Source organism: Equus caballus, chromosome 25, assembly GCF_041296265.1.
Source record: "Equus caballus isolate H_3958 breed thoroughbred chromosome 25, TB-T2T, whole genome shotgun sequence".
Classification (NCBI taxonomy): domain Eukaryota; kingdom Metazoa; phylum Chordata; class Mammalia; order Perissodactyla; family Equidae; genus Equus; species Equus caballus.
Window position 1 is genome coordinate 47,461,900 of NC_091708.1, and position 24,913 is coordinate 47,486,812.

At 44.4% G+C, this 24,913-nt stretch overlaps 1 protein-coding gene across 19 annotated transcripts in view; it reads left to right on the forward strand.

Annotated features, from left to right (window-relative positions):
• The first annotated feature begins 929 nt into the window (after window positions 1-929).
• The window catches only part of EHMT1 (euchromatic histone lysine methyltransferase 1), a 198,176-nt gene continuing 174,192 nt past the window's right edge, over window positions 930-24,913 (forward strand). For 3 of the 19 annotated variants that reach the window (XM_070250535.1, XM_070250536.1, XM_070250537.1), the window contains exons 1-2: window positions 968-1,021; window positions 23,667-23,841. In XM_070250535.1, the coding sequence (XP_070106636.1) occupies window positions 23,818-23,841 (24 nt within the window). In that variant the 5' untranslated portion in view covers window positions 968-1,021; window positions 23,667-23,817. Of the gene's footprint in view, window positions 1,022-1,236; window positions 1,876-1,927; window positions 2,036-23,666; window positions 23,842-24,913 lie in introns of those variants that run through there. The other 16 variants (XR_011432335.1, XM_070250534.1, XM_070250538.1 and 13 more) reach the window with 13 other exon arrangements.

A 24,913-nucleotide genomic window follows, 5' to 3' on the forward strand; every position in this document is an offset into this window, starting at 1 on the left:
CACACCCTCCTAGTGAGGCACCTTCCCTAATCAGGGCATCCTCTCCCACAATCTGGACATGCCTCCTGGCTGGAGGATTCCCGACCTGGGGCATTCCCCCTAATAGGGGCAGATCCCTACCCGGAGCACTCCCAATGGAGGCAACCCTTCCCCTTGACACATCCTCCCAAGCTGGGGCAGTCCTCCCCATTGGGACATTACCCTCGCCCTCCTTAGGGCAGCCTTTTCCGTCAGGACATTGTCCCCAGCAGGCACGACCCCCCCCCCCCAGCTGGAGCAACCCTCAGCTATGGCATTCCCCTAACCGGAGCACCCTCAACTACCGCTGTCTCCCTAACTGGGCACCCCCATAACTGGAGCAACCCCCAGCTAGGGCATTCCCCCTAACCGGCACCCTCATAACTGGAGCACACCCCCGCCCAGCCGAGCACTCCCACAACCGGAGCAACCCCCAGCTTGGGCGTTCCCCCCAACTGGGCACCCCCATAACCAGACCACTCCCATAGCCGCGCACCCCCAAACCGGGGCAACCCCCTTGCTGGGCACCCCCGTAACCGGACCGCCGCGTCCCCCGCCGGGCACTCCCCCCAACCGAGGCACCGCCCTCGGACGCAAGTCAGGGTCCGCCTTCCGCGAAGGCCGAGGAATCGATGTGTGTCCGGGGTTAGAGGTCAGGGGTCCTTCTCCACCCCGGCCAGCCCACCAGAGTGCCTATGGAGAACGAGAGGACGTTGACGAAAGCCCGAGGACTACGTCCGGCCGCCGCTACGGCTCCGGAAGGCCGCCCCTCCCGGCCCCGCCCCTCACCCAGCCGGCGGCGCGCCCGCTTCCGGCCGGCGCAGGCCCGCCCGCGGACGCTGCACGTCCGGCCGCAGCGCGCAGGCGCGGGCGCGGGCGCAGGCGCAGACGCGCGCGGCCGGCCCCGCCCCGCCCTGGGCCGCGAGGCGCGGGCGGGGCGATGGCGCGCGGGAGGGGCGGGGCCACGCTGCGGGCCCGGGCCATGGCCGCCGCCGACGCCGAGGTGAGCAGCGGGCCGGCGGCCGCGGGCGGGGGCGGCGGGGGCGCGGGCCGGCGCGGCGGGGGGCGCGCGCCGGGCGGGAGGGGCGCCGGGCGGCGGGGCGCGGGCCGGCCTCCTCCCCCGCCTCCCCCGCCGCCGCCTCAGGCCGAGGCCGGGCCGAGGCCGCCGGGCGTCCGGGCCGCGCTGCGCCGGGCGCGCTTTGTGCGGGGCGGGCGGGCGAGGCCGGCGGGGAGGACCAGCCGCCCGCGCCGGCCCGCGCCCCGCGCCGGCCCGCGGAGCGCGGAGGACAAAAGGGAAAGTGGGGCGCGCCGGCCAACTTGGGGCGCCGCGGCGGCGAGGCTGCGGTCCCGGCCGCTCCCGGCCCGCTGACCTTCCGCTCTGCTGCGAGCGGGATGGCCCCGTCTTGCCGGAAAGTTGGCGGGCCCGGCGCGCTGCTGCCCGGCGGTGCCGCCCGGCCCGGCCGCTGTCAGGGCGGGAATGCGCGACTCGGGCTCTTGCCGCCCAGCCCGCTCTCGCGGCTTCGGGTGTGAAAGTTCGCGTTCTTTTGTTAGTGCTCGTGGCCTTCGCCCGCCGCCTGTCCGGGGACAGTTTGTTTCCTTGCTGTGGCAGCGCAGGAACCGAACTCCGCTGAGCCGGACCGCGAGCGGGAGGCGCGTGCCCGGGAGGGCAGCAGTCGTGCGGTCTTGGGGCTGACATAGGGACCAGTTTGGGAAAAAGTGATGACCCAGCAGTTTTCTCGGAAATTGTTCCATGTGTCCTAGTATCGGCAGGGGCTGCTAACGGTGGGAAACCTGAGACGTGGTAAAGAGCTCTTACGGTATCCTGGTGCGTAGACTTAACACTGTATTTTAACCCAGGTAACGTACAGTCTTTTTATTTCTTTCTCTTTGTCTCTTTTTGGGAGTGTTGATATCAGTAAACTGGGAAGGTGCAGGGGAGTTCTTCAACCCGCTGCAAGGAGTATTTATTGAGTACTTACAACATTCGAGGGACATCTTAGGCTCTGGGCACAAAAAGGTAAGTTAGGTAACCCCAAGTCCCTTCGAGGCTTGTGGGAGAGATGTGTGGTGAATGATGAGGTCGCTTGCTGAGCACCCACGGTGTCCGGGGCACCGGGTGAGCCCTGTAGAGAAGTCCTCTCGCTGAGCTCTCTGCCCTGTGGAGCAGGTACTATTTCCTGCTTAGCAGAGGAGGAAACGAGACTCGGAAGAGACTGAATGACTTGGCCTAGTCAGTTACAGGACTAGCACTTGTCCTGTGTCTGGCAAATAGTAGGTTTTTAGTGTAAATAATTGGTGAGCAGATGGCCCCAGATGTCTGTGATTCCGTAGGAGCCTTGAATAGGGGCTTGACTGAGCCGATGATGACATTCTGTGCTTCCTAAGCCCTTACCTGTGTCCAATCTGCCGACCTGCCGTAGCGCTTTCTGCGAATTCACTCAGTAAAGCCTGACAGCAGTCTCACGAGGAGGTGGGTGCTGTTAAATCCTCATTTGCAGATGAGGGGCTAGGCACAGTGAGGCCCAGCGTTACAGAACTTGTGGCTGAGAAGATGGGTGCACGTGGTCTGGCTCGAGAGCCTGCGCCCGAGCAACACATGCTGTTAATGAAAGCTCCGGGTTTAGGCTTTTGATTCTAAGTATTATGGACGCAATTGATAGGGTGAGGGGCCTCCTGGACAGTGGGAAGGCATGGGGTCATCTGTCGCCAGTACATCTGGGAAATGGTTACTGGGCTCACTAACTTCCGAGTGATTAAACCAGCAAAGTAGACGCTTCACCCTTACCTAATTGCATATTTGTTATTCTTTTTGTTGACCTAGAAAGATAGTCACCACTTTTCACACTAAAGAGAATTACTTGGGTAGTGGAATACATCTCCCACCACCATTTTGTGGCTCGAGGCTTTCGAGCCAGAAATGTCACCTTTCTGCAGAGGCTTTTCCCAGCCAAATTCTGTGCTTTGCTAGCAGGGTGGCTACTGTGTATCTTTTTCTTTAAGCTTATTTTTTGTTTCTTGGAATAATACATGCACGTGCATATAGATTAAAAAGTCGAATTGTGCTAAAAGATGTTAAAAAAAGGCTGCCATCCTCTCCTGCCTTTCCAGAGAGGCAGCAGCCACTTGATGCTCTGTTGTGTACTTCACATTTCTAAATAATATGCCTCTGCTGTCCTGTCTTCATTCAGCAATTTTAGGGGTTATATGTTGGCTGCCACTAGTAGTAGATGACAATTTCAGTTCTTATTCTTTCTTAGGTAGATTACTCACAGTTTTGGTTAAATCCATATCCAGAATCTGTCAGTCTATTCAGGGCATTATTATGCCATGCTGAGCTGGATGGTAAACTACAATTGTTTTCTTTTTTGTACAACCTTTTTTTCTTTCCTGAAGTTAATAATTGCCTTGTTTTTCACTTACCTGGTTTCCTTTGAAGCTCAGAATAATGTTCTTGTACCTTTCATTCTGTAAAATGATTCCCAGTTGAAATTTTCGTCCTTCAACCCTGCCAGCACACCAGTTGCCTCCTCGGTCCCCGGCCCGGGTAGGAGGCCTGTTCTCTTGGCCTGGTGCACATGGCATGCTGAGAGTTCTCCCCACCTTTCTCGAGGGCTGAGCACCGTCCCTGCGTCTAATGGCTCCCCTCTGTGTTTACTTGTTCGTGGTGGTGAAACCCATTCTCCAGTAGCTTCCCAGTAGTTTGCTGGGAGGCAAACTTTTGGGACTTGCACGTCGAAAAATGTGTTCATGCTGTCACCACACTTAAAGAGTAAGTTTGGCTGCACTCAGCATTCCAGAGTGAAAGTGATTTGGGTTGTCACTCCAGTATCTTGTGGTTTTCACTGTTGCTGTTGGCAAGTCCAGTTTGATTCTTAATCCTTAGTAAGCATTATTCTCCCATCAAACTTTTAGGATCATTGTGTCCTTGATTTTCCTAATTTTCGTGATATGCCTCGTGGTAGCCTTCTTCATTTATCAGTCAGGTTACTGAGTCGCCTGAAATCTGGGGATGGAGGCCTTTTTGTTATAGAGAGTTTGTTCTCTATTATTTTCTCTGTGTTCTCCTTTTCCAGTTCCTTTAGTTGAACGTTGGACTTCCTGTACTCAGTATTCTAATTTTAAAATCTTTCTCCTTGTCATGTCTTGATCTTTTTGTTCTACTTTTTGGGAGCATTTTTGACTATTTTCCAATTTTTTTACTGAATTTTTAACTTTTGCTTTCACATTTTCATGTTCTTTACTGTTCTCTTGTTACTTTTTAAATGCCTCCTGTTCTTGTTTTATGTGTACAGTATCTTTGCTTATATCTTACTTTCAGCTAAATATTTAAGATTACAGTTAAGATGTTTAAAAAATTATTAAAAAAATTTTGTTTCCTGCATTTTTTCTGTTTCCCCTGCATCCCTCTTTGCTGTTGTATCTTTTGGTCTCTTTCTTTCATGCTGGAAACCTTCCACTGTGTGGTGATCCTTGGCTTTTTATACACCTTGAAGAATAAAGTACTAAAAATGGAAAGCTGAGTGTTTCGGGGGCTGGTTTACTTGTTGCTGTCACTAGGGGGTGATGACTAATGTTTTTTTTGTTGGCTCTCCTCCAAATGTTACTGGTTTGGTTTCCTTGGAGAAGGATCTTTCGGTCTCTTGCTTTGTGGTGTAAGCTAGATGTTCTGGAGCTAGTTTAAGGGACAGAGGGAAGAGGTGGGTCTTCCCATGGTTGGATAGGTAGCGTTTTTACCTGATCTCCCTGTTTTACTCCTGTTTTCCCTTGTGCCCGCCGTCCCCAAGTGCGGTACGTTTCTGGTGGAGCCTTTACAGAGCAAGCCCTCTGGTCTCCTGTGGCTCAGAAGAGGAGGCTCGCCCCACTGTGCAGGAGGGGCCTGGGGACCTGACAGTCCAGTATTCCTTGCGAGGACTTTCAGCTCCAACTCCTGAGCCTTTCCATGGTTTTGTGGGGTCAGTCAGCCTGCTTCTCCGTACTAACTCCCTTATTTAGTTGCTGCTTCCTCTGCTCTGTGGGGTGATTCGGCTTTCCTCCATCCGCCATCTTCCTCTTCATGTTCTGTGTACGGCCTCTGCTGTCTCCTACTTGAGTCTATGTTTCTCTTTCCTGTTCCTGTCTTTGGTTGATATTTGATATGAGAAAGAGGTGGAAAGTCGCTTCTGCCATCTAGAAATCAGAAGCATTTACTGTAAATGTTGAGAAGTGGATTTTCACCTACCCTAAAAGCACAGCTTTCCTGTGGAAAAGGGCTGCTGGTCTTGGGATCTTTCTGTGTGGTGTGTGGTTCTGGAGTCACAGCAACGGTTATCAAGGGCAGTAAATGTACCTCAGCCCTCATGTGCTTTTGGAGACGTTGGAGACCCCACATGTGGTCAGTGCCAGAGTGGGGGCTGGAGCCCTATTTCCTGCTTCTGGTTTCTGTCATAGCACAAACCAGTTTGTATGTTTAATCACATTTTATTGAGTTTGTCTTTGAAAATAATTTATCTTATAAGAACCGTGTTTTGGGCTCTTCTCTTTAGGAACTTTAAGTTCTCTGTCATTTCATCGGACCTCCTGTGTTTGATGGATGCCCTTATCTTACTGTAGGTGGCCATTTTGGTTTCAGCTTCTGTTGCTTGCTCAGCAAATCACGCAGGGAATAGTTATTGGAGCCCAGTTATTTCGGCCTACTGCAAGTGTGATGCAAAAAGCATCAGTTCCAGAATTGGGAAGTCTTCCCATTTACTTTACTTAACTTTTGGTATTTTCATTTATTAGAAAAAAATCTCTTTGAAGGTTTTGGATTTTGAAAAACAAAAGTTGAAGTGGTTCTTTTAACTCTTCAAAGGTAATATTTCCTTTGAAAGAGTGTCTTTCTAGATAGGAGCTTTTCCCAACAACGTCACTGTCAGTTGATATTTTATTTTGGAAGAGTTTTTGGACTGCTTTCTGCATCCCACTTTTAATAGGTTTATAAGTTCCTGGTCAGAGAATATTAAAAATGCTCTTTCCAAGGGGTCTATAAGTGTTTAATTGAGCACCTTCTGTTTTTGAGGTGTTATTCTAGATATTGTGTAGAGGATATACAAGTTTTTGAGATTAGTACCTGATTTCATAAAGTTTAAGAGTGTAATAGAGCAAACATTACCAAGCAGGACATGACACGGAATCAGTTAAAAGTGAGCAAGATCAGGCTTGTTTTGTTGCACAAATTGCTGCAGCCAGACTATTTGGGGAGAGGCTCCTTGAGGAAGATTAGTTAGTCCAGGCCTTAAAGGAGGTGAGGCGTGAATTGGCATGGCTAGGTATGGTATGTACTTTTCAAAAAAGGAAAAAAATAGGCATTTTAGCAAATTTAGAAAATTGAAACCTAGAAACCTAAGAATGCCAAATATTTGTCCTCAGTTTTTTTCTGATGCTTATGAGTGTGCATGTTCATGTTTTTAAGTGGCTGTAATCAGTGAGTATGTGCTATTTGCACTCTTCTCTTTCACTATCTCATGTGCATCTGTGCCTTTGACATTTTTAATAGCCACATGGTGTTTGTTATCTAGATGTCCCCGTGTCCTTGGTTATGAATTGGGTGAGTCTGTATCCTTTGGTACACGGTGAAATTACTAAGTCAAAAGGGGCAAGTGAGCCAGCCCTGATGGCCTAGTGGTTAAAGTTTGGTGCACTCTGCTTCGATGGCCTGGGTTTGGTTCCCAAGTGCAGAACCATACCACTCGTCTGTCAGTAGCTGTGTTGTGGTGGCGGCTCACATAGACGAGCTAGAAGGACTTACAACTATACACAACTATGTACTGGGGCTTTGGGGAGAAAAAAAAAAAGAGAGGGAGAGGAAGATTGGCAACAGATGTTAGCTCAGGGTGAATCTTTCCCAGACAAAAAAGAAAAGGGGGCAAGTGGCATGAGGTGAAGCTGGAGAGGTGGGGCCAGGTCACATAGGGCCTTGTTGCTGTGGTGAGGAGGTTAGGCACGGAGTGGGTGCTGCTGTGTGGAGAGTGGATTGAAGGGATACCGGTGTGGAAGCGGGGAGACTAGTGAATAGGTTTCGGCCCATGGCATGATGGGGATGCAGAGAGGTCAGGGGATTGAGTCAAGGTATATTTGTTTAAATTTAATTTTTTGAGTAGATGAGACAGTTACATGGTTCAAAATTCAAAAAGTATAAAAGAGTATAAAGTGAAACCTCTCCCTCCTTTGTCCCCTCGCCACTCAGTTCTTCTCTGGGCAGGCCACCACTGCTATAATCATTGAGCATATGCAAGCAAACGCTTTGTAGATGTTTTATTATCAGACTTTTTCAAGCATACTCAGAAGTAGATATGGTGGTAGACTGAGCCCCAAGTACCTCTCCCTGGCATCAACAGTTATTTCCTCATGGCCAGTCCCCACACCATCCTCAGTGATTTTGAAGCAGTTATCAGACGTGTTTCATCTGTGAATATTTCAGTTAATCTAAATATTTCAGTCAATAGATATCCAGTCACTGTTTAGATTTCTTATTTCATTTCACATTAGGAAGAAATATGGTTTATTTATTGCTCTTGATGGACATCTCTTAAATCTCAGTATATTGATTTCTGTCTTTATTTTTCTCTTGCTTTTAAGTTTTGAAGATAATGGTTCATTTGTCCCAAAGTTTCCCATAATCTTGATTTTGCTGGTTGCATTCTTATGATGTTGTTTGACATGTTCCTCTGTGTTTCCTGTCATTGATGTTTAAGAGCTAGAGCTGCTGCTTTCCAGAATGATGGCCGGTAGGCACATGTGCTCTTGGGCGGTTGAAATGTGGTTAGTGTGAATTGAGATGTGCTGTAAGTGCAAAATACACACAGGTTTTCAAAGAGTAAGTGCAAAAAAGAGGATGTAAAGTATTACATTAATACTTTGAAAAAATGTTGATTGCATGTCGAAATGTAATATTTTGGAGATATTGGGTTTAATAAAATATTACTAAAAGTAATTTGTGTTTCTAATTCCTTTTTTTAAATATGGTTACAAGAAAATTTAAAATTACATACATGGCTGACATCTTTTGGTTGGACAGCACTGGGCTAGGAGCTCCATCACATGTAGGTTTGTCTTTAAAAAAATTTTTTTTAGCAAGAGTGTGTCTTACCTGGTATTGAGGTCTTTTTGTCAGGCATAGTAAGTCTGATTAGCTTGCTTTGTGATGTTCACAATCATTGATACTCATTGCTTAGAACATTAACCCATTCGGGGTTGTAAAGTGGCAGTCTGGCTTCGTTTATTAACTCGGGTACTTCTACAAAGAAAAACTGCTTGGTTCCTATGAAGTACAACTCCCATGGGAAAGGAGGGACGGAGTCTTGATGCTGTATGGAAAGCACCTGACACCCAGAAGCTCCAGGGAGCGCTCGCTGGAGAAAGGCTTAGAGGGCTGGCTGTCCCGTGTAATCTGAAAGTTGTCTGCTCAGCTGGTGAAGAGGAATTCTGTTCTTGGAGTCCTGGTCCTCTCCTCCTCGTCAGATGCCATGGCTAGTGTTTAGACTTAGAGAGTCTTGGTTGCTTCCTCCTCCTTGCAGGTTGCCTATGTTCTGTGAACTCCTTGAACTCTAGGGTGAAACAAAATGCCAGTCATCTGGGTCAGTGAATGGTCAAGTGTTCTACTGCCTCCGGCTCAGTCAGCCCTTCTATTTTCCTTCCCTGATGGAAGCGGTCTGCTAGAATCTGTCATTACCATTTTATAGTATCTGTCTCCATACCATAACCAGATTCAGTAACAGTAAGACATTTAACTAAAGCATGAAGACTGTATTTTTTTGTAAATTTTATTAAGGTATGACACAAATGCAGAAAAATGCACGTTATGTGTGTATTTTCATACATGTCCCCAGTACCTAGATCAAGCAGGGAATATTACCAGAACTGCTGAAGCATCTTTGTGCCCCTTCCAGTCTCACTGTTCCCCAAGGGTGACTGCTTCCCAGACTTCTGATACCTTGATTAGTTTTGCCTGATTCTGAACTTTATGTCGGGGACGTTGTGCAGTGTGTACTCCTGTCTGTCTTCTTTTAATCAACATGATGTTTCTAAGATTCATCTGTGTTCTTGCAGACTATGGAAGTGTGTTTATTCTCATTACTGTAGAATATCCCATTGTCCGTTTCTTTATTGATTGTACTATCCATGGACATCTGAATTGTTTCCAGTTTTGGGATATTCAGATAAAGGTGATGTGAACATACTTGTATGTGTTTTTTGGTGAACGTGGGTACACATTTCAGTTGGTGTATACCTAGGAATGGGAACATCGAGTCGTGGTATGTGCAAGTATAGCCAAATTGGTTGTACTCAATGACAAGTGTAAGAAAGCACCAGTTGCTCCATATCCTGACCAACACTTGGTATTGTTTGTCCTTTTCTTTTTATCCATTCTGGTAGGTGCGTAGCAGGTCATATTGTGGTTTAATTTACATTTTCCCAATGACTAGTAATGTTAAGTGCCAGTATGCTTTTTCGTTATTTTGTTTAGCCACTTTTGGGATGTGCATATTTAAACTTCTGTATCTTTTTGGGGAGGGGGGGATTATTTTATTCCTTTATATAGGTGAGTAATATTCCATTGTATGGATATACTGCATTTTGTTTATCCACTTATCGGTTGTTTCCCTTTTTTGGCTATTATGACTAATGCAGCTATGAACGTTCATGGACAAGTATTGTATAGACATATGTTTTCATTTCTCTTGGGTATATACCTAGGAGTAGAATTGCTGGGCATATGGGCATAGAGTCAGAGTTAGAAGACTGCCAAACTGTTTTCCACAGCAGCTATGGCATTTTGTGTTCCTACCAGCAGTGTATGAGGATTCCAGTTTCTCCATATTCTTGCCAACACTTGCTGTTAGCTGTCTTTTTGATTATAGCCATTCTGTTGGATGTGAAACAGCATTTTGTTGTGGTTTTTTCCCCCCAGTTATTTTATTGCGGTCACATTGGTTGTGTAATTTCAGGTGTACATCATTATATATCAGTTTCTGTATAGACTGCATTATGCTCACCACCAGTAGTCTAGTTTTTATCTGTCGCCATACATATGTGCCCCTTTACCCCTTTTGCCCACTCCTAAGCTCCTTGTCCTCTGGTAACCACTAATCTGTTCTCTTTGTCTATGTGTTTATCTTTCACATATAAATGAAATCATATGGTGTTTGTCTTTCTCTGTCTGGCTTATTTCGCTTAACATAATACTGTCAAGGACCATCCATGTTGCAAATGGGATGATTTTATGGGGTTTTTTTATGGCTGCATAGTATTCCATTGTATTTATATGTACCACATCGTTTTTATGAAGTCATCAGTGGATGGGCATTTGTGTTGCATCCACATCTTGACTATTGTGAATAATGCTGCAGTGAACACAGGGGTGCATAAATCTCTTTGTATTGTAGATTTCAAGTTGTCTGGATAGATACCCAGTAGTGAGATAGCTGGATCATATGGTATTTCTATTTTTAATTTTTTGAGAAACCTCCATACTGTTTTCTATAGTGGCTGCACCAGTTTGCATTCCCACTGGCAGTGTATGAGAGTTCCCTTTTGTTCACATCCTCTCCAACGTTTTTTATTTTTTGTCTTGTTAATTATAGCCATTCTGACAGGTGTGAGGTGTGAGGTGATATCTCATTTCCCTAATGATTAGTGAGGTTGAACATCTTTTGCTGTGCCTGTTGGCCATCCGTATATCTTCTTTGGAAAAATGTCTGTTAATATCCTCTGCCCATTTTTTGATCGGGTTATTTGTCTGTTTGTTGTTGAGTTGTGTGAGTTCTTTACATGTTTTAGAAATTAACCCCTTTTGGATATATGACTTACAAATATTTTCTCCAAGTTGGTGGCTTGTCTTTTCATTTTGTTGATGGTTCCCTTTGCTGTGCAGCAACTTTTTAGTCTGATGTAGTCCCATTTGTGTATTTTTTCTTTTGTTTCCCTTGACTGAGTAGACATGGTATTTGAAAAGATGCTGCTAAGATCAATGTCAAAGGGTGTACTGCTTATCTTTCCTTTTGGGAGTTTTATGGTTTCAGGTCTTAGGTTCAAGTCTTTAATCCATTTTCAGTTAATTTTTTTTTAAAAATATTTTTTCTTTTTTTCCTTTTTCTCCCCAAAGCTCCCCAGTACGTAGTTGTATATTCTTCGTTGTGGGTCCTTCTAGCCGTGGCATGTGGGTTGCTGCCTCAGTGTGGCTTGATGAGTGGTGCCATGTCTGCGCCCCGGACTTGAACCAACAAAACACTGGGCCGCCTGCAGCGGAGCGTGTGAACTTAACCATTTGGCCATGGGGCCAGCCCCCATTTTGAGTTAATTTTTGTGTATAGTGTAAGATAATGGTGTAATTTTGTTCTTTTGTGTGTGACTGACCAGTGTTCACAACACCGTTTATTGAAGAGACTTTCCTTTTTCCATTTGATGTTCTTGGCTCCTTTGTCGAAGATTAGCTGTCCATAGATGTGTGGTTTTATTTCTGGGCTTTCAGTTCTGTTCCATTGATCTATGTGTCATGTTTTTGTGCCAGTACCATGCTTTTTTTGTTTTTCTTTTGAGGAAGGTTAGCCCTGGGCTAATACCTGCTCCCAATCCTCTTTTCTTTTTGCTGAGGAAGACTGGCCCTGGGCTAACATCCGTGCCCATCTTCCTCCACTTTATATGTGGGACGCCTTCCACAGCTTGGCTTGCCATGCGGTGTGTAGGTCTGCACCCGGGATCCGAACTGTCAAACCCCAGGCCACCGAAGCAGAACGTGCAAACTTAACTGCTGCGCCACCAGGCCGACACCTTGATTTCAGCCTTTTTTTTTTTTTTTAAAAGAAGATTAGTCTTGAGCTAACATCTGCTGCCAGTCCTCCTCTTTTTGCTGAGGAAGAGTGGCCCTGAGCTAACATCCATGCCCATCTTCCTCTACTTTATGCATGGGACGCCTGCCACAGCATGGCTTGCCATGCGGTGCCATGTCCGCACCTGGGATCCAAACTGGCAAACCCTGGGCCGCTGAAGCCGAACGTGCACACTTAACTACTGAGCCACCAGGCCAGCCCCATGTAGTATATTTTGAAGTCAGGGATTGTGATGTCTCCAGTTTTGTAATCTTTTCTCCAGATTGCTTTGGCAATTAGGGGTCTTTTGTTGTTCCATATAAACTTTAGGATTCTTTGTTCTCTTTTCATGAAGAATGTCATGGGGGTTCTGGTCGGGATTGCATTGAGTCTGTAGATTGCTTTAGGTAATATGGACATTTTAACTATGTTTATTCTTCCAATCCATGAGCGTGGGATATTTTCCCGTTTCTTTATATCTTCTTCAATTCCTTTCAAGAATGTCTTACAGTTTTCAGTGCATAGGTCTTTCGTCTCCTTGGTTAAATTTATCCCTAGATGTTTTATTCTTTTTGTTGTGCTTGTAAGTGGGATTGTATTCTTGAGGTCTCTTTGTGCTAGTTTGTTATTAGTGTATAGAAATGAACTGATTTTTTGTAAGTTGATATTGTACCCTGCAGTTCTGCTATAGTTGTTGATTATTTCTAATAGCTTTCTAGTGGATTCTCTAGGGTTTTCTATATATAGAATCATGTCTTCCATGAACAGCGAGAGTTTCACTTCTTCCTTTACAATTTGGATACCATTTTTTTGTTTTTCTTGCCTAATTGGCCTGGCCAAAACCTCCAGTATTGTGTTGAATAGGAGTGGTGAGAGTGGGCACCTTGTCTTGTTCCTGTTCTCAGAGGGATGGCTGTCTGTTTTTCACTGTTAAGTATGATGTTGACTGTGGGTTTATTATATATGGCCTTTGTTATGTTGAGATGCTTTCCTTCTGTACTCATTTTATTGAAAGTTTTTATCATGAATGAGTGCTGGATCTGGTGAAATGCTTCTTTATCTATTGAGATGACCATGTGATTTTTACCCCTTGTTTTGTTGATGTGGTGTATCACATTGATTTATTTGTGGATGTTGAACCATCCCTGTGTCCCTGATATAAATCCCACTTGATCATGGTGTATCATCCTTTTAATGTATTGCTGTATTCGATTTGGCAATATCGTGTTGAGGATTTTTGTGTGTATGTTCATCAGCGATTTTGGGCTGCGATTTTCCTTCTTGTGTTGTCCTTGTCTGGTTTTGGTATCAGGGTAGTGTTGGCCTCATAGAATGAATTAGGAATTGTTCCATCTTCTTCAATCTTTTGGAATAGTTTGAGAAGGATAGGTATTAAATCTTTGAATGTTTGGTAGAATTTTCCAGAGAAGCCATCTGGTCCTGGACTTTCGTTTTTTGGGACGTTTTTGATTACTGTTTCAATCTCTTTACTTGTGATTGGTCTATTCACATTCTTTATTTCTTCTTGATTCAGTTTTGGGAAGTTGCATGAATCTAAGAATTTATCCCACTTCTAGGTTGTCCAATTTGTTGGCATATAGTTTTTCATAGTATTCTTTTACAATGCTTTGTATTTTTGTAGCATCTGTTGTAATTTCTCCTCTTTCGTTTTTACTTTTATTTATTTGAGCCTTCTCTCTTTTTTCTTAGTGATTCTGCCTATGGGTTTGTCCATTTTATTTATCTTCTCAAAGAACCAGCTCTTAGTTTTATTGCTCCTTTCTATTGTTTTCTAAGGCTCTATTTCATTTCTTTCTGCTCTAATTTTTATTATTTCTCTCTGTCTGCTGACTTTGGGCATGGTTTGTTCTTCTTTTTCTAGTTAGGTGTCATTTAAGATTACTTATTTGAGATTTTTTTTGTTTGTTGAGGTCAGCCTGTATTCCTACACATTCCCCTCTTAGCACCACTTTGCTGCATCCCATAGGAATTGGTATGTTGTCTTTTCATTTTCATTTGCCTCCAGGTATTTTTGTTTTCTCTTTTGATTTCGTCAGTTATCCAATGGTCGTTCAGTAGCATGTTTAGTATCCACGTATTTGTGACTTTCTCAGCCTTTTCTTGTAGTTGATTTCTAGTTTCATAGCATTGTGGAAAATATGCTTGATATGATTTCAGTCTTAAAATTTATTGAGGCTTGCCTTATTTCCCAACATATAGTTTCTCTTTGAGACTGTTTATGTACACTTGAGAAGAGGGTGTATCCTGTTATTTTTTTATGGAATGTTCTCTATACATCGATTAAGTCCACCTGGTCTAGTGTTTCATTTAAGGCCACTGTTTCCTTGTTGACTTTTTGTCTGGATGATGTATCCATTGATGTGTGATGTTGAGGTCCCCTGCTATTATTGTGTAGCTGTCAATTTCTTCCTTTAGGTCTTTTAATAATTGCTTTATATACTTTGGTGCACCCGTGTTGTGTGCATATATAAGTGTTATGTCCTCTTCGTGAAATGTCTGTTTTATCATTATATACTGTCCCTCTTTGTCTTTCATTGCCTTTTTTATCTTGAAGTCTGGTTGTCTGATATGAGTATTGGCAACACCTTTCTTTTGCTTGCCATTTGCTTGGAGTATTGTCTTCCATCCCTTTACTCTGAGCCTATGTTTGTCTTTAGAGCTGAGATGTGTTTCCTGGAGGCAGCATATTGTTGGATCTTGTTTTTTATTCCATCCAGTCATTCTATGTCTTTTGATTGGAGAATTCAGTCCATTTACATCGAGTGATTATTCGTATATGAGGACTTAATACTGCCATTTTATCTTGTGTTTTATGGTTGTTCTCTATTTCCATATTTTTCATTTCCCTTGTATTTCTAACTGCCATTTCAGTTTGGTCGTTTTCTGTAATAGTTTTTTCAGCTTTTTCTTTTTTTTTTTTTAAGGATTTTATGTTTTCTTTTTCTCCCCAAAGCCCCATGGTACATAGTTGTGTATTTTTAGTTGTGGGTCCTTCTAGTTGTGGCATGTGGGATGCCGCCTCAGCATGGCTTGATGAGCAGTGCCATGTCCACATCCAGGATTTGAACTGGCGAAACCCTTGTTCACCAAAGCAGGGGGCACAAACTTAACCACTTGACCATGGGGCCAGCCCCCTCAGCTTTTTCTTTATGATTTTCTTTATGATTTGTGGCTCAGCTTTGAATTTTTGTTTAGTGGTTACCATGAGGTTTGTATAAAAGATCTCATAGGTGAGATAGTCTATTTTCTGATAGCCTTTTATCTCCTTAGCCTAAGCAGGTTCCTTCCCTTCTCTCTTCTCCTGCTGAGTTATTGTTGTCACAAATTTTTCTTTTCTGTGTTGTGAGTTAGTGGCTAAATTAAAGTGTTAATTGTTATTTTTTATACTTACTTTTCCTTTGTGTTTTGTGTTATAATTAAGTGTTTACTGACCTGATATAGAGCTGCAATTTTCTGATTCTTTCTGTTTATCTCCTTGCTCAAGGTGTTGTACACTTCTGCCTTTTTGTTACAGGTAGGAAGGCTGCCTTCATAATTTCTTGCAAGGGAGATCTAGTGGCTTTTATTTATATGGGGTGGCTTTTATTTCTCCATCGTATTTGATGGATAATTGCACTGGATAGAATATTCTTAGCTGAAAGTTTTTGTCTTCCAGAATTTTGAGTATATCATTCCATTCTCTCCTATCTGGTGAGGTTTCTGCTGAAAGCCTGATAGGATCTCCTTTGTAGGTTATTTTCTTCTGCCTTACTGCCATTAATATTTTTTCTTTGTCGTTGTCTTTTGCCAGTTTTAATATTGTAAGCCTTGGAGAAGGTGTCTTTGCATTGATGTCATTAGGAATTCTGTTTACTTCAAGTACTTGTAAGTCCACTTCTTTCCCCAAGTTTGGGAAGTTCTAAGCTATTGTTTCTTTGAACAAGCACTCTGCTCCCTTCTTGATTATTCTCTCTGAAATACTTATAATCCTTATGTTTCTTTTTCTAATTGAGTTGGATATTTCTTGAACAATTTTTTAATTTTTTTTAAATTTTAGTTCTCTCTCCTCTTCCACTTGAGGATTTCTCTATTTCTGTCCTCTAAATTAGTAATTCTGTTCTCCAGAATGTCAGCTCTATTTTTTATGGGTTTTAGATTATTTTTATCTCACTAATTGTATTCTTTGTATCCAGAATTTCTGTTTGGTTTTTTCTTTTGGAGCTTCAGTCTCTTTGGTGAAGTATTTCTTCTGCTCATTGATTTTGTTCCTGAGCTCATTGAACTGTCTTTCTGAATTTTGCTGTAAATCACTGAGTTTCCTTATGATAACTGTTTTGAATTCTCTTTTATTTGGATTGTGAATTTCAGTGACATGAGGATTGGTTTCTGTTGACTGGTCATTTTTCTTCTGCTCTGAAGTGTTGCTGCATTTTTTCATAGTGTTTGAAGTGATCCTTTTCTGGTGCCTTTGTGGTACTATTAGGTTGAGGGGCATCAGGAGCTGTGGTTTCTGATCCTGCTCGGTCTGCTGTAAGTTGTGGGTAGTGCTGCTCTGCCTTTGCTTGCACTATCTGCAGTGGCTCTGTAGCTTTTGCTTTGCTTATGTGGGCAGGGCCTGTCTACCGGGCAGGTGGGTTGACCACCGTAGGCAGGGCCTCTGTGCTCGGCAGGGGACTGGATGAGCTGCTGTGCACTAGGCGAGAAGGGCACCCACGCAGGGGCTGAGCTGCCACGTGGTGGGACCTGTGGGCTGCTGTGCTCCATGGGTGGGGTACTTTCTTGCCTGTGCTGCACTAGAGGAGATGGGCACCCACATGGGGATTGAGCTGCCACTTGGTGGATCCCGCAGGCTGTTGTGCTATGCAGCTGGGTGTGCCTTTGAGTGGGAAGGGCACCTTCTCACCTGTGCTGCGCTCAGCAGGCGGGCGCCCATGTAGGGGCTGAGCTGCTGCCACTTGGTGTAGAGTGTTCTTGCTGTTGGGGTCCTGCAGCACAGTGGGTGCTCCTGTGGACTGGGCAGCAAGTCCAGAAGGGTTTGTGCAGGCCGGGCTGTCCCTGCCTCCTCGTACAGTTGTGCTGGCCACTATGTGAGGATCTGTGATGTGGCTTGCTGCTACTGGGGAGGGAGAGTGGTGTGCTCATCTATTTCCATTGCCTCCTGGTGATCCAGTCCTACGACCTTCAGGTATGTAGCTGCATTGATCTCTCATGTCCTGTTGTGCTGTTCAAGGAATCCTCTGCTGGTTAATGAATGTCCATTTAGCTGTAACTCAAAGGGGAGACTAAGGGAACAAGTCATTCCGCCATGATGCTGACATCACTTGGACCCTTGTGGTTTTGATTTGGATTTCCCTAATAAGCAAGGATGTTGAGCACTTTTTTGTGCTTATCAGCCATTTGTGTATCTTCTTTCAGAAATGTCTGTAGTAGTCCTTTGCCCATTTCAATTGGGTGTTTTGTCTTTTTGTCATTAAGTTGTAAAAGTTTTTTAAATATTGAAGCCTATAGATACAAGTCTTTTATAGATATATGACTAGCAAATATTTCCTCTCATTCTGTAGGTTGTCTTTTCACTTTTTTGATAGTGTTCTTTGAAGTGCAATTGCTTTTAATTTTGATGAAGCCCAATTTATTTTTTTCTTTTGTTGCTTGTCCTTTTGGTATCACATCTAAGAGTCCGTTGCCAGATCCAGTGTCAGGAAGTTACCCTATGTTTTTTTCTAAGAGTTTTATTGTTTTAGCTCTCAGACTTTGGTCTGGAATTCATTTGACTTAGTCTTCATATACGGTGTGATGTAGGAGGCCAACTTTATTCTTCTGTGTGTGGAAATCCAGTTCTTCCAGCACCATTGGTTGAAAAACTGTTCTTTCCCCTTTGAGCTGTCTTGACACCTTTGTTATAAGTCATCAACCAATTGACCATAGATTTTAGGGCTCATTTCTAGACTCAGTTCCCGTACATTTATTTATTTGTTTGTCCTTATGCTAGCACCACATTGCCTTGCGTACTGTAGCTTTGTAGTAAGTTTCAACATTGTGAAGTGTGAGTTCACCAACTTTGTTTTGCGCTTCTGTGTCCCTTGCAATTCCATATGAATTTTAGGATTAACTTGTCCATAGCTGCAAAAAAGCCTTTTAGGATTTTGATGGGGATTGCATTGAATTTGTAGATCACTTTGGGGAGTAGTATCACCTTAATGACATGAAGTCATCTGATCCATGAACCTGGGATGTCTTTCCATCTATTTAGGTTTTCTCTGCTTTCTTTTAGCGTCTTTTTTTCTCACTTGGTTTAGCTAAAATTTTGTTTTGTTATCTCTCCAAAGAATCAACTTTTGTTGATATTCTCTGTTTTTTGCTTCTCTATTTCACTTACTTCTGCCCTAATCTTTATTAATTCTGCTTGCTTTGGGTTTAGTTGCACTTTCTGGAATCACTTTTTCCATGCGTCGTATGAGGTGTGCGGATCAGGATTCATTATCTTCTGTATGGATCTGCACTTGAACCAGCATCGCTTACCAAAAAGGCCATCTTTTACCCACTGCGCTGCAGTGTCACTTTTGCTGTAAACAAGAAAAGCACATATGTGGGCCTCTAAAAGACTGGTTTTTTTGTAGTAACTCCTTAATATCTTTTGCTATTAGCATTCATCAACAGGTAGAAATTTCTCAGTAGTTTGAAGTCTGGTGAAGTTTTCTTCAGGCTTGAAGATTTCTTCAGTCCATCTGCACAAGCTGTTTTCCAATGTACGAGGTGATGAAGGGGCAAAGGAAAGTGGATGAGGTGTCTTGTAGCCCGTGCCTTGATAACATCATAGTTGTTAGCCTTAGAAGTTAAAGCAGGTGTCATGGAGAGATCATGGGCCGTTGGCCAGACAGTTGGAGTTCATCTGCTAGCCTCACCATTTACTTTCAGCACATCACACAGCTTCTCTTAGTCTTCTCCCTGTCACACGGGACAGTCATCCATTTCTCATGGACTCGTGGTGACAACACGTGCCAGGTGCCTGGCTCAGATCATCATGTCCTCTTCCTCCTCCAATCTTGTCTTCTACAAACCTCATTTGGCTACCTGTGATGTGCATGGCATAGTGTTAGGACTTGTGGGGGACATGCTGGCAGAGAGAGGGCTGGGGCTGAAATGACTGTGGCTGATGCTGTGGGAGAAGCACACCTGGAATTAGCACCATGGGCGCCTACAGAAGGGAGGCTTGGCCAAGCAGGTAGTGTTGGGCACATGGGTGGGGTGAGGAGGTGGAGTGTGCACTGCTAGTGGAAGCCCTGGTGGAGTGTTGGGAACGGTGATCCAGCCGTGTTGTGCTTTGTTGTGAGACAATTAGAAATTTTGGGCTGTGCTTGGAAGTTTTAGCAATGGATTTTTTTCTGTAGACCTGTTGAATGGTGGAGTGGCTTAGAAGAGTCATGTCAGGTTCTGCTCCCTGCAGCCTGTCTCAGGTGCCATCAGTAGATGGACAAGTTCAGTTGTTTTCCAGGAACGAGTCTTCTGTGGTTGCGTGACTCCCATCCTTGGCCCCTGCAAGGATCCTTTTATTCATGTCGTTGCACTTTTACTTTTTACTTTTTAAAAAGGCTTTTTTGGGACCCAGGAGCGTCATAATTACGATAATATCTAGTCACTTTTTTTCCCATTGCATATCGTGAGTCAGTTGCTAAGTGATTTATATGGAGTCTTTCACTTAATGCTTATAACAAGCCTGTCAGGTAGGGTTACTATCTCAATTTTTCCATTTCACAGAAGAGGAAAAGGAGGTGTTATGGTGTCTTGCCAGTGTTTTTAGACAGGTAGTCTGAGGTTTGAACCACAAAATAGCAAAAAAGTAAAACCACCTTAAAAGTCAGAGAAGCAGTTAAATTCAAGCTTCCTACACATAGACTGTCTTAGCTGCAAACCAGGGACGGTAGGAGGAGACACAGTTGTTCTTGAGTGCACTAGTGACGTGTCATGTCACAGAAGTGCACTCAGTTCAGTTTGTGGAGCGGGCGGGTCGCGCCTAGGCGCTGGAGTCCTCTGCCTCCCCTTGCACAGCGTATTCCTGGGAAAATCAGGCAGCTCAACAGGGAGCATGTGACCCAACTGCTTGCTTGTTTTTTCGCTCCTCTCATTTCTGTCTCCATTTTTTTTTCCTGTTTGCTGTAAACTATTTGATCATCATGCAAAGCAATGCCTAGTACTTGGTGTGGTCGAGATGCACGTTAAGATTAAGCAGGTTAGATACAGGTGGGCTTGACCCTTATTCTTTATGTTTCCAGTTTCTGTTGTTTCTGATCATTTAATTTTGCTTTATAAGGTTGCTGTGTGTATGACAGGAACAGGTGAGCTACTAGCCTCCTTCTCATCTCTGTCCCCTCTCCCTCACTCTTCTGTGTGGCAGAGGTTTCTGCTGAGTGCCAGCTTTGGGAAGACAGCCTGGGTCTCACTCTCAAGGAACCCAGTGTGGTGATGGACATCGCTGTATCATTATTTTTACTTATTTATTTTTTTTGTGAGGAGGATTGGCCATAAGCTAACATCTGTCACCAGTCTTCCTCTATTTTTGTATGTGGGATGCTGCCACAGCATGGTTTGATGAGCCATGTGTAGATCCACCGCATGGCTTGATGAACGGTGTGTATGTCTACACCCGGGATCCGAACCCATAAATCCTGGGCTGCCAAAAGGGAGCACGTGAACTTAACCACTGTGCCACTGGGCCGGCCCCCAGTTGTGTCTTTAGAGAAGCTGTCAGAGTCTCTCACATGCTTGGCATTTGTTGTCTACATGTGTGGGGAAGTAAGACAGGACAGCAGTGACCTTGGGGTGTGTGCAGAGGCCCAGTCAGAAACCCTTATTTGAGGATAATGCCCACCCTTGTGGCCATTCTGCTGTTCTGTTCTGTTTGTGCTGCTGTGTGGACTGACTTTCTCCCTGGTCTCAGGTTCAGACTTCTCTTCTCCAGGTGTGCAGTCCTCTCCTTTAGTTTCGTCAGCTACCCTTAAGCATGCTGAACTAAGATTTGGGGCAGCCTCCCCTTCCTGGTTCAGATCTCTGGGGCCAAGGTGCGTGAGTCAGTTTGACACCACCTGTGTGCACTGGCACCTCAGGATGGAGCAGCACAGCAGGTGTTCCAGAAGGTTCGGGAGACAGGAATCACGTCTATTGTCATGCTATCTGGAGGTGCTGGACACTGGGGTTGAAGGGGGACGCTGTCTGTCTGAGGGGTGAGTGAGGACTTCGCCAAGAGATGCTGTTTGGGTAGGACGTGAAAGAATACATACATTTGCTGGGCAGAGAACTAGGGTGTTTGAGGTCCTTGGGGGCCAGGACTGAGGCTGCCCCCAGTAAGCAGTGGGACGGGGCTCCCTTGTCTGGAAGTGTAGTGGAGGCCAGTGGGTCCCAGATGATCCCTGTGTTGTGGTTCTGGAGACCCAGCAGGACACAGAAGTAAAGGAAGGGCTCACTTTCTCTCCTGCTGCCCAGAGGAAGGCAGGGCCTGCTCTGTTTACCACTGAAGTTTCAAGGGTGGGTCAGCAAGAAGGGAGGACAGACGTAAGCTGGCTGGACATTATTAACCAAACCCACCTACCTAGTCTTGTTTTTTAGGGTGAAATTTGTGACAATAGAGTATTTGTCTAGTGTGTGAAAATGCTCTGTGGCAATCTTGTCATAAGGCTGTTTATGAGTGGCAGAGCCTTCATTTGGCAGGCCTTCACTGCTTGAGTTATTTTAAGGAGTTGCCTTGTACTGATTTCTTTTATTTTATGAGCAATTAGCCGGTGAGTGCAAACTCTTGGATGGTACAGTGGAGTGAGGACTTTTTGGCATGGATTATAGAATCAGGATCAGAACTTTGAGATCCTGACGTTCTGGAACAGTTCACCCACATCCCAGAATGTGTTGAGGGAATCACTCCCCTTGTAGTTATCACATGTACGTTTTCTTGGTATACTGCTTTTGTGTTTGCTCTTCTTTGCTCTTGTATGATGTTCAGGATTGTTAAGACTTTGCAAGAAATGATGCCATCTGTTAGTTCAAGAGAAGACTGCAGCTAGGTAGCTTGTACTTTGAAATGAAGCAGAGGCTCTTCCCTAGTTACAGAACGTTTTCTCACCCTGTGGTGGGCGTCCTGTGTGCGCTTTACCTGTTTTCATTTGTTTACTTGTCAAGTAGGCCTTCCAAGCAGGAACTGTTAACCCAGCCTTACAGGTGAGACTGAGGCCAGAGAGGTGAGTCACTGGTTCACTGGAAAAGGCGGGGCACTGTGGCCTAGTGGAGATGTGGTGGACAGCAGGAGTGGCAGGTCATGTAATGCCTCATCCTTTGAGTGGACAGGCAGCCGCCAGAGGGCTTTGGGTGGAAGGGTGAACTCCTCTGGCTGTGTATGGGGCAGGGGTGGGCACAGAAAGATGTTCAGGAGACAGTGCGGGAGTCCCGGTGAGAGATGGGAGCTTGGACGAGGGTGTTAACTGCTGAGGTGCTAGGAATAGGTCAGACTCTCCATGTCTGTGTGCAGGAAGAGCAAAAAATGAGTGAAGAAATGAGCACCTGGAAGAATGCTGTTGTAGTTTATTGAGATGGGGAAGACTGGAGGTGCCAATCAGACTTTCAGGTGTAAATGTTTGAATAGGAAGATGGATCCACAGAGTTCAGAAGAGAGGCCAGGGGTGCACCTGGTACAGAAGAGGGCTGTGGAGACCGGACCCCCAAGATCACACTATGGCGGCCAGGGGAGCCAGCAGGAGAGACTGAAATGGCAGGAGACCTTGCGCAAGAATGTGAAGGAAGTGTTGTGTGAAGAAGGGAGCGAGCAGTGGGTGGTGCTGAGAGCCTGTGAGATGAAAACTGAGCACTGATCCTTGCTTGTGACAAAGTGGAACTTATTGGAACCTTGGGAAGCGCTGTTATGCATTATCTAACTTATTGTTAGTATCACCTATATGAGGTAGATAAGATCATGCTTTCTAGACGTTTGGTGACTTCCTCATATGGCTGGTAAGTGTGAGAGCCAGTTTTGCTTGGACCTACGCAGGCAACGAGCTAGCTGAGGTAGCTGATAGAGTGATCAGAGGCCATGCTGAGGATTCCTGTCCTTTCTTAAGGTAGGGGGAGGGTTTTAGGGAGGGGAGTGATGTGATCAGATTTCCACTGCTGCTGTATGAGGGATGGATTATAGAGCAACTGCAGTCCTCAAGGAGGTGAGTGATGTCCCTTCCCTGTGTCGGCCGGTTTATGTGGCAGATGAGGAAGGGGATTGGGATGACTCTTTGGGAGCAGGCCTGGGCCAGATGCTGAGTTCTGCATGAACAAAAGAGTGATGGTTGTGTCATTCCTCAGACAGGGACAGACATGTACAGGTCAGCTCTGGGGATGGTTTGTTTCAGAGGTGGCACATTTTTTCTGCAAAGGTCACATAGTAAATATGTTAGGCTTTGTGCACCAGGAAGCAAAATCAAGGATGATTTCACAATATTTTATTGACAGAGGTCAAAATATAATATTAATAATTTACTGCTTTTTTTTTTTCTTGGTAATATAGATCTAATCGGAAAAATGGGAATTTTGGAGGGATAAGTTTTGCTTAGTTGGGGTTCAAAGTGAGTGTTCCCTCTTGTCAAAATCTGTTGGAAATGTTCATCTCTTAATGCTTATCTTTGATACAGTTTTCCCTGTTTTATCTTTGAAAATGTGTTCACACTGATAGGTATTGCCAAATTCCAATATCAGTCCAGGAGCATATGATCTTTTAAAAAATTCAGATATAGTTCACATACCATAAAATTCTCATTTTTAAGTGTACAATTTGATATTTTTTCCCTGTATTCACAGAGTTGTGCAGCCATCACGACTATCTGATTCCAGAAAATTTCTTTCATCTTGAAAAGAAACCCTGTGCCCATTAGCCCTATTCTTCCTTTCCTCCAGCCCCTGGCAACCACTGATTCTACTTTCTGTCTCTGTGGATTTGCCTGTTCTGGCTATGTCATGTAAATGGAATCATACCGTAAGTGGCCTTTTGTGATTGTCTTCTTTCATTTACCGTACTGTGTTCACAGTGCATCCATGTTGTAGCATGTGTCAGTACCTTGTTCTTTTTATGGACAAGTAACGTTTCGTTGTATGGGTACAGCACATTTCGTTGTATGGGTATAGCACATTTTGTTGTATGGGTACAGCACATTTTGTTTTTGTTTGTCTGTAGATGGACATTTGGGTTGATTTCACTTATTGCCTGTTATGAATAATGCTGCTGTGAATATTCGTTTTTGAATATTGTGAACATTCGAAGTTTTTGTGTGGATCTCTGTTTTCAGTTCTCTTGGGTATTTACCTAGCATTGGAATTGCTGGGTCATATGATAACTCTGTGTTTAACTGTTTGAGTAATTACCACACTTTTCCACAAGTAACTGCACTATTTGACGTTCCTACCAGCAGGTGTGTGAGAGTTCCAATTCCTCCACATCCTTGTCAACGCTCATTATTGTCCATGTTTTGTAGTAGCCATCCTACTATTTTGCATTTTGATGATGAGCTTTTTAGGCATTCATATATCTTTTTTGTAGGAATGACTATTCAATTTTTTTGCCAGTTTTTAATTTGGTTGTCTTTTTATTTTTGAGTTGTAAGAGATCTTTATATATTCTGGATACAAATTTCTTGTTAGGTAAATGATTTTCAAATACTTTTCCCCATTCTGTGGGTGGTCTTTTCACTTTCCAATTTTTATTTATTGAAGCACAAAAGTTTTTTTTTTTTGGGGGGGGGGAAGATTAGCCCTGAGCTAACATTTGCTGCCAATCCTCCTCTTTTTGCTGAGGAAGACTGGCCCTGAGCTAGCAGGCGTGCCCATCTTCCTCTACTTTATATGTGGGACGCCTACCACAGCATGGCTTGCCAAGCAGTGCCATGTCCGCACCCGGGATCCGAACGGGTGAACCCCGGGCCGCCAAGAAGTGGAACGTGCGAACTTAACTGCTGCGCCACTGGGCTAGCCCCAGGAGCACAAAAGTTTTTAATTTTTGTGAAGTCAGGTTTTTCTGTTCTTTTTCTTTGGTTGTTTGGGCTTTTGGTGTT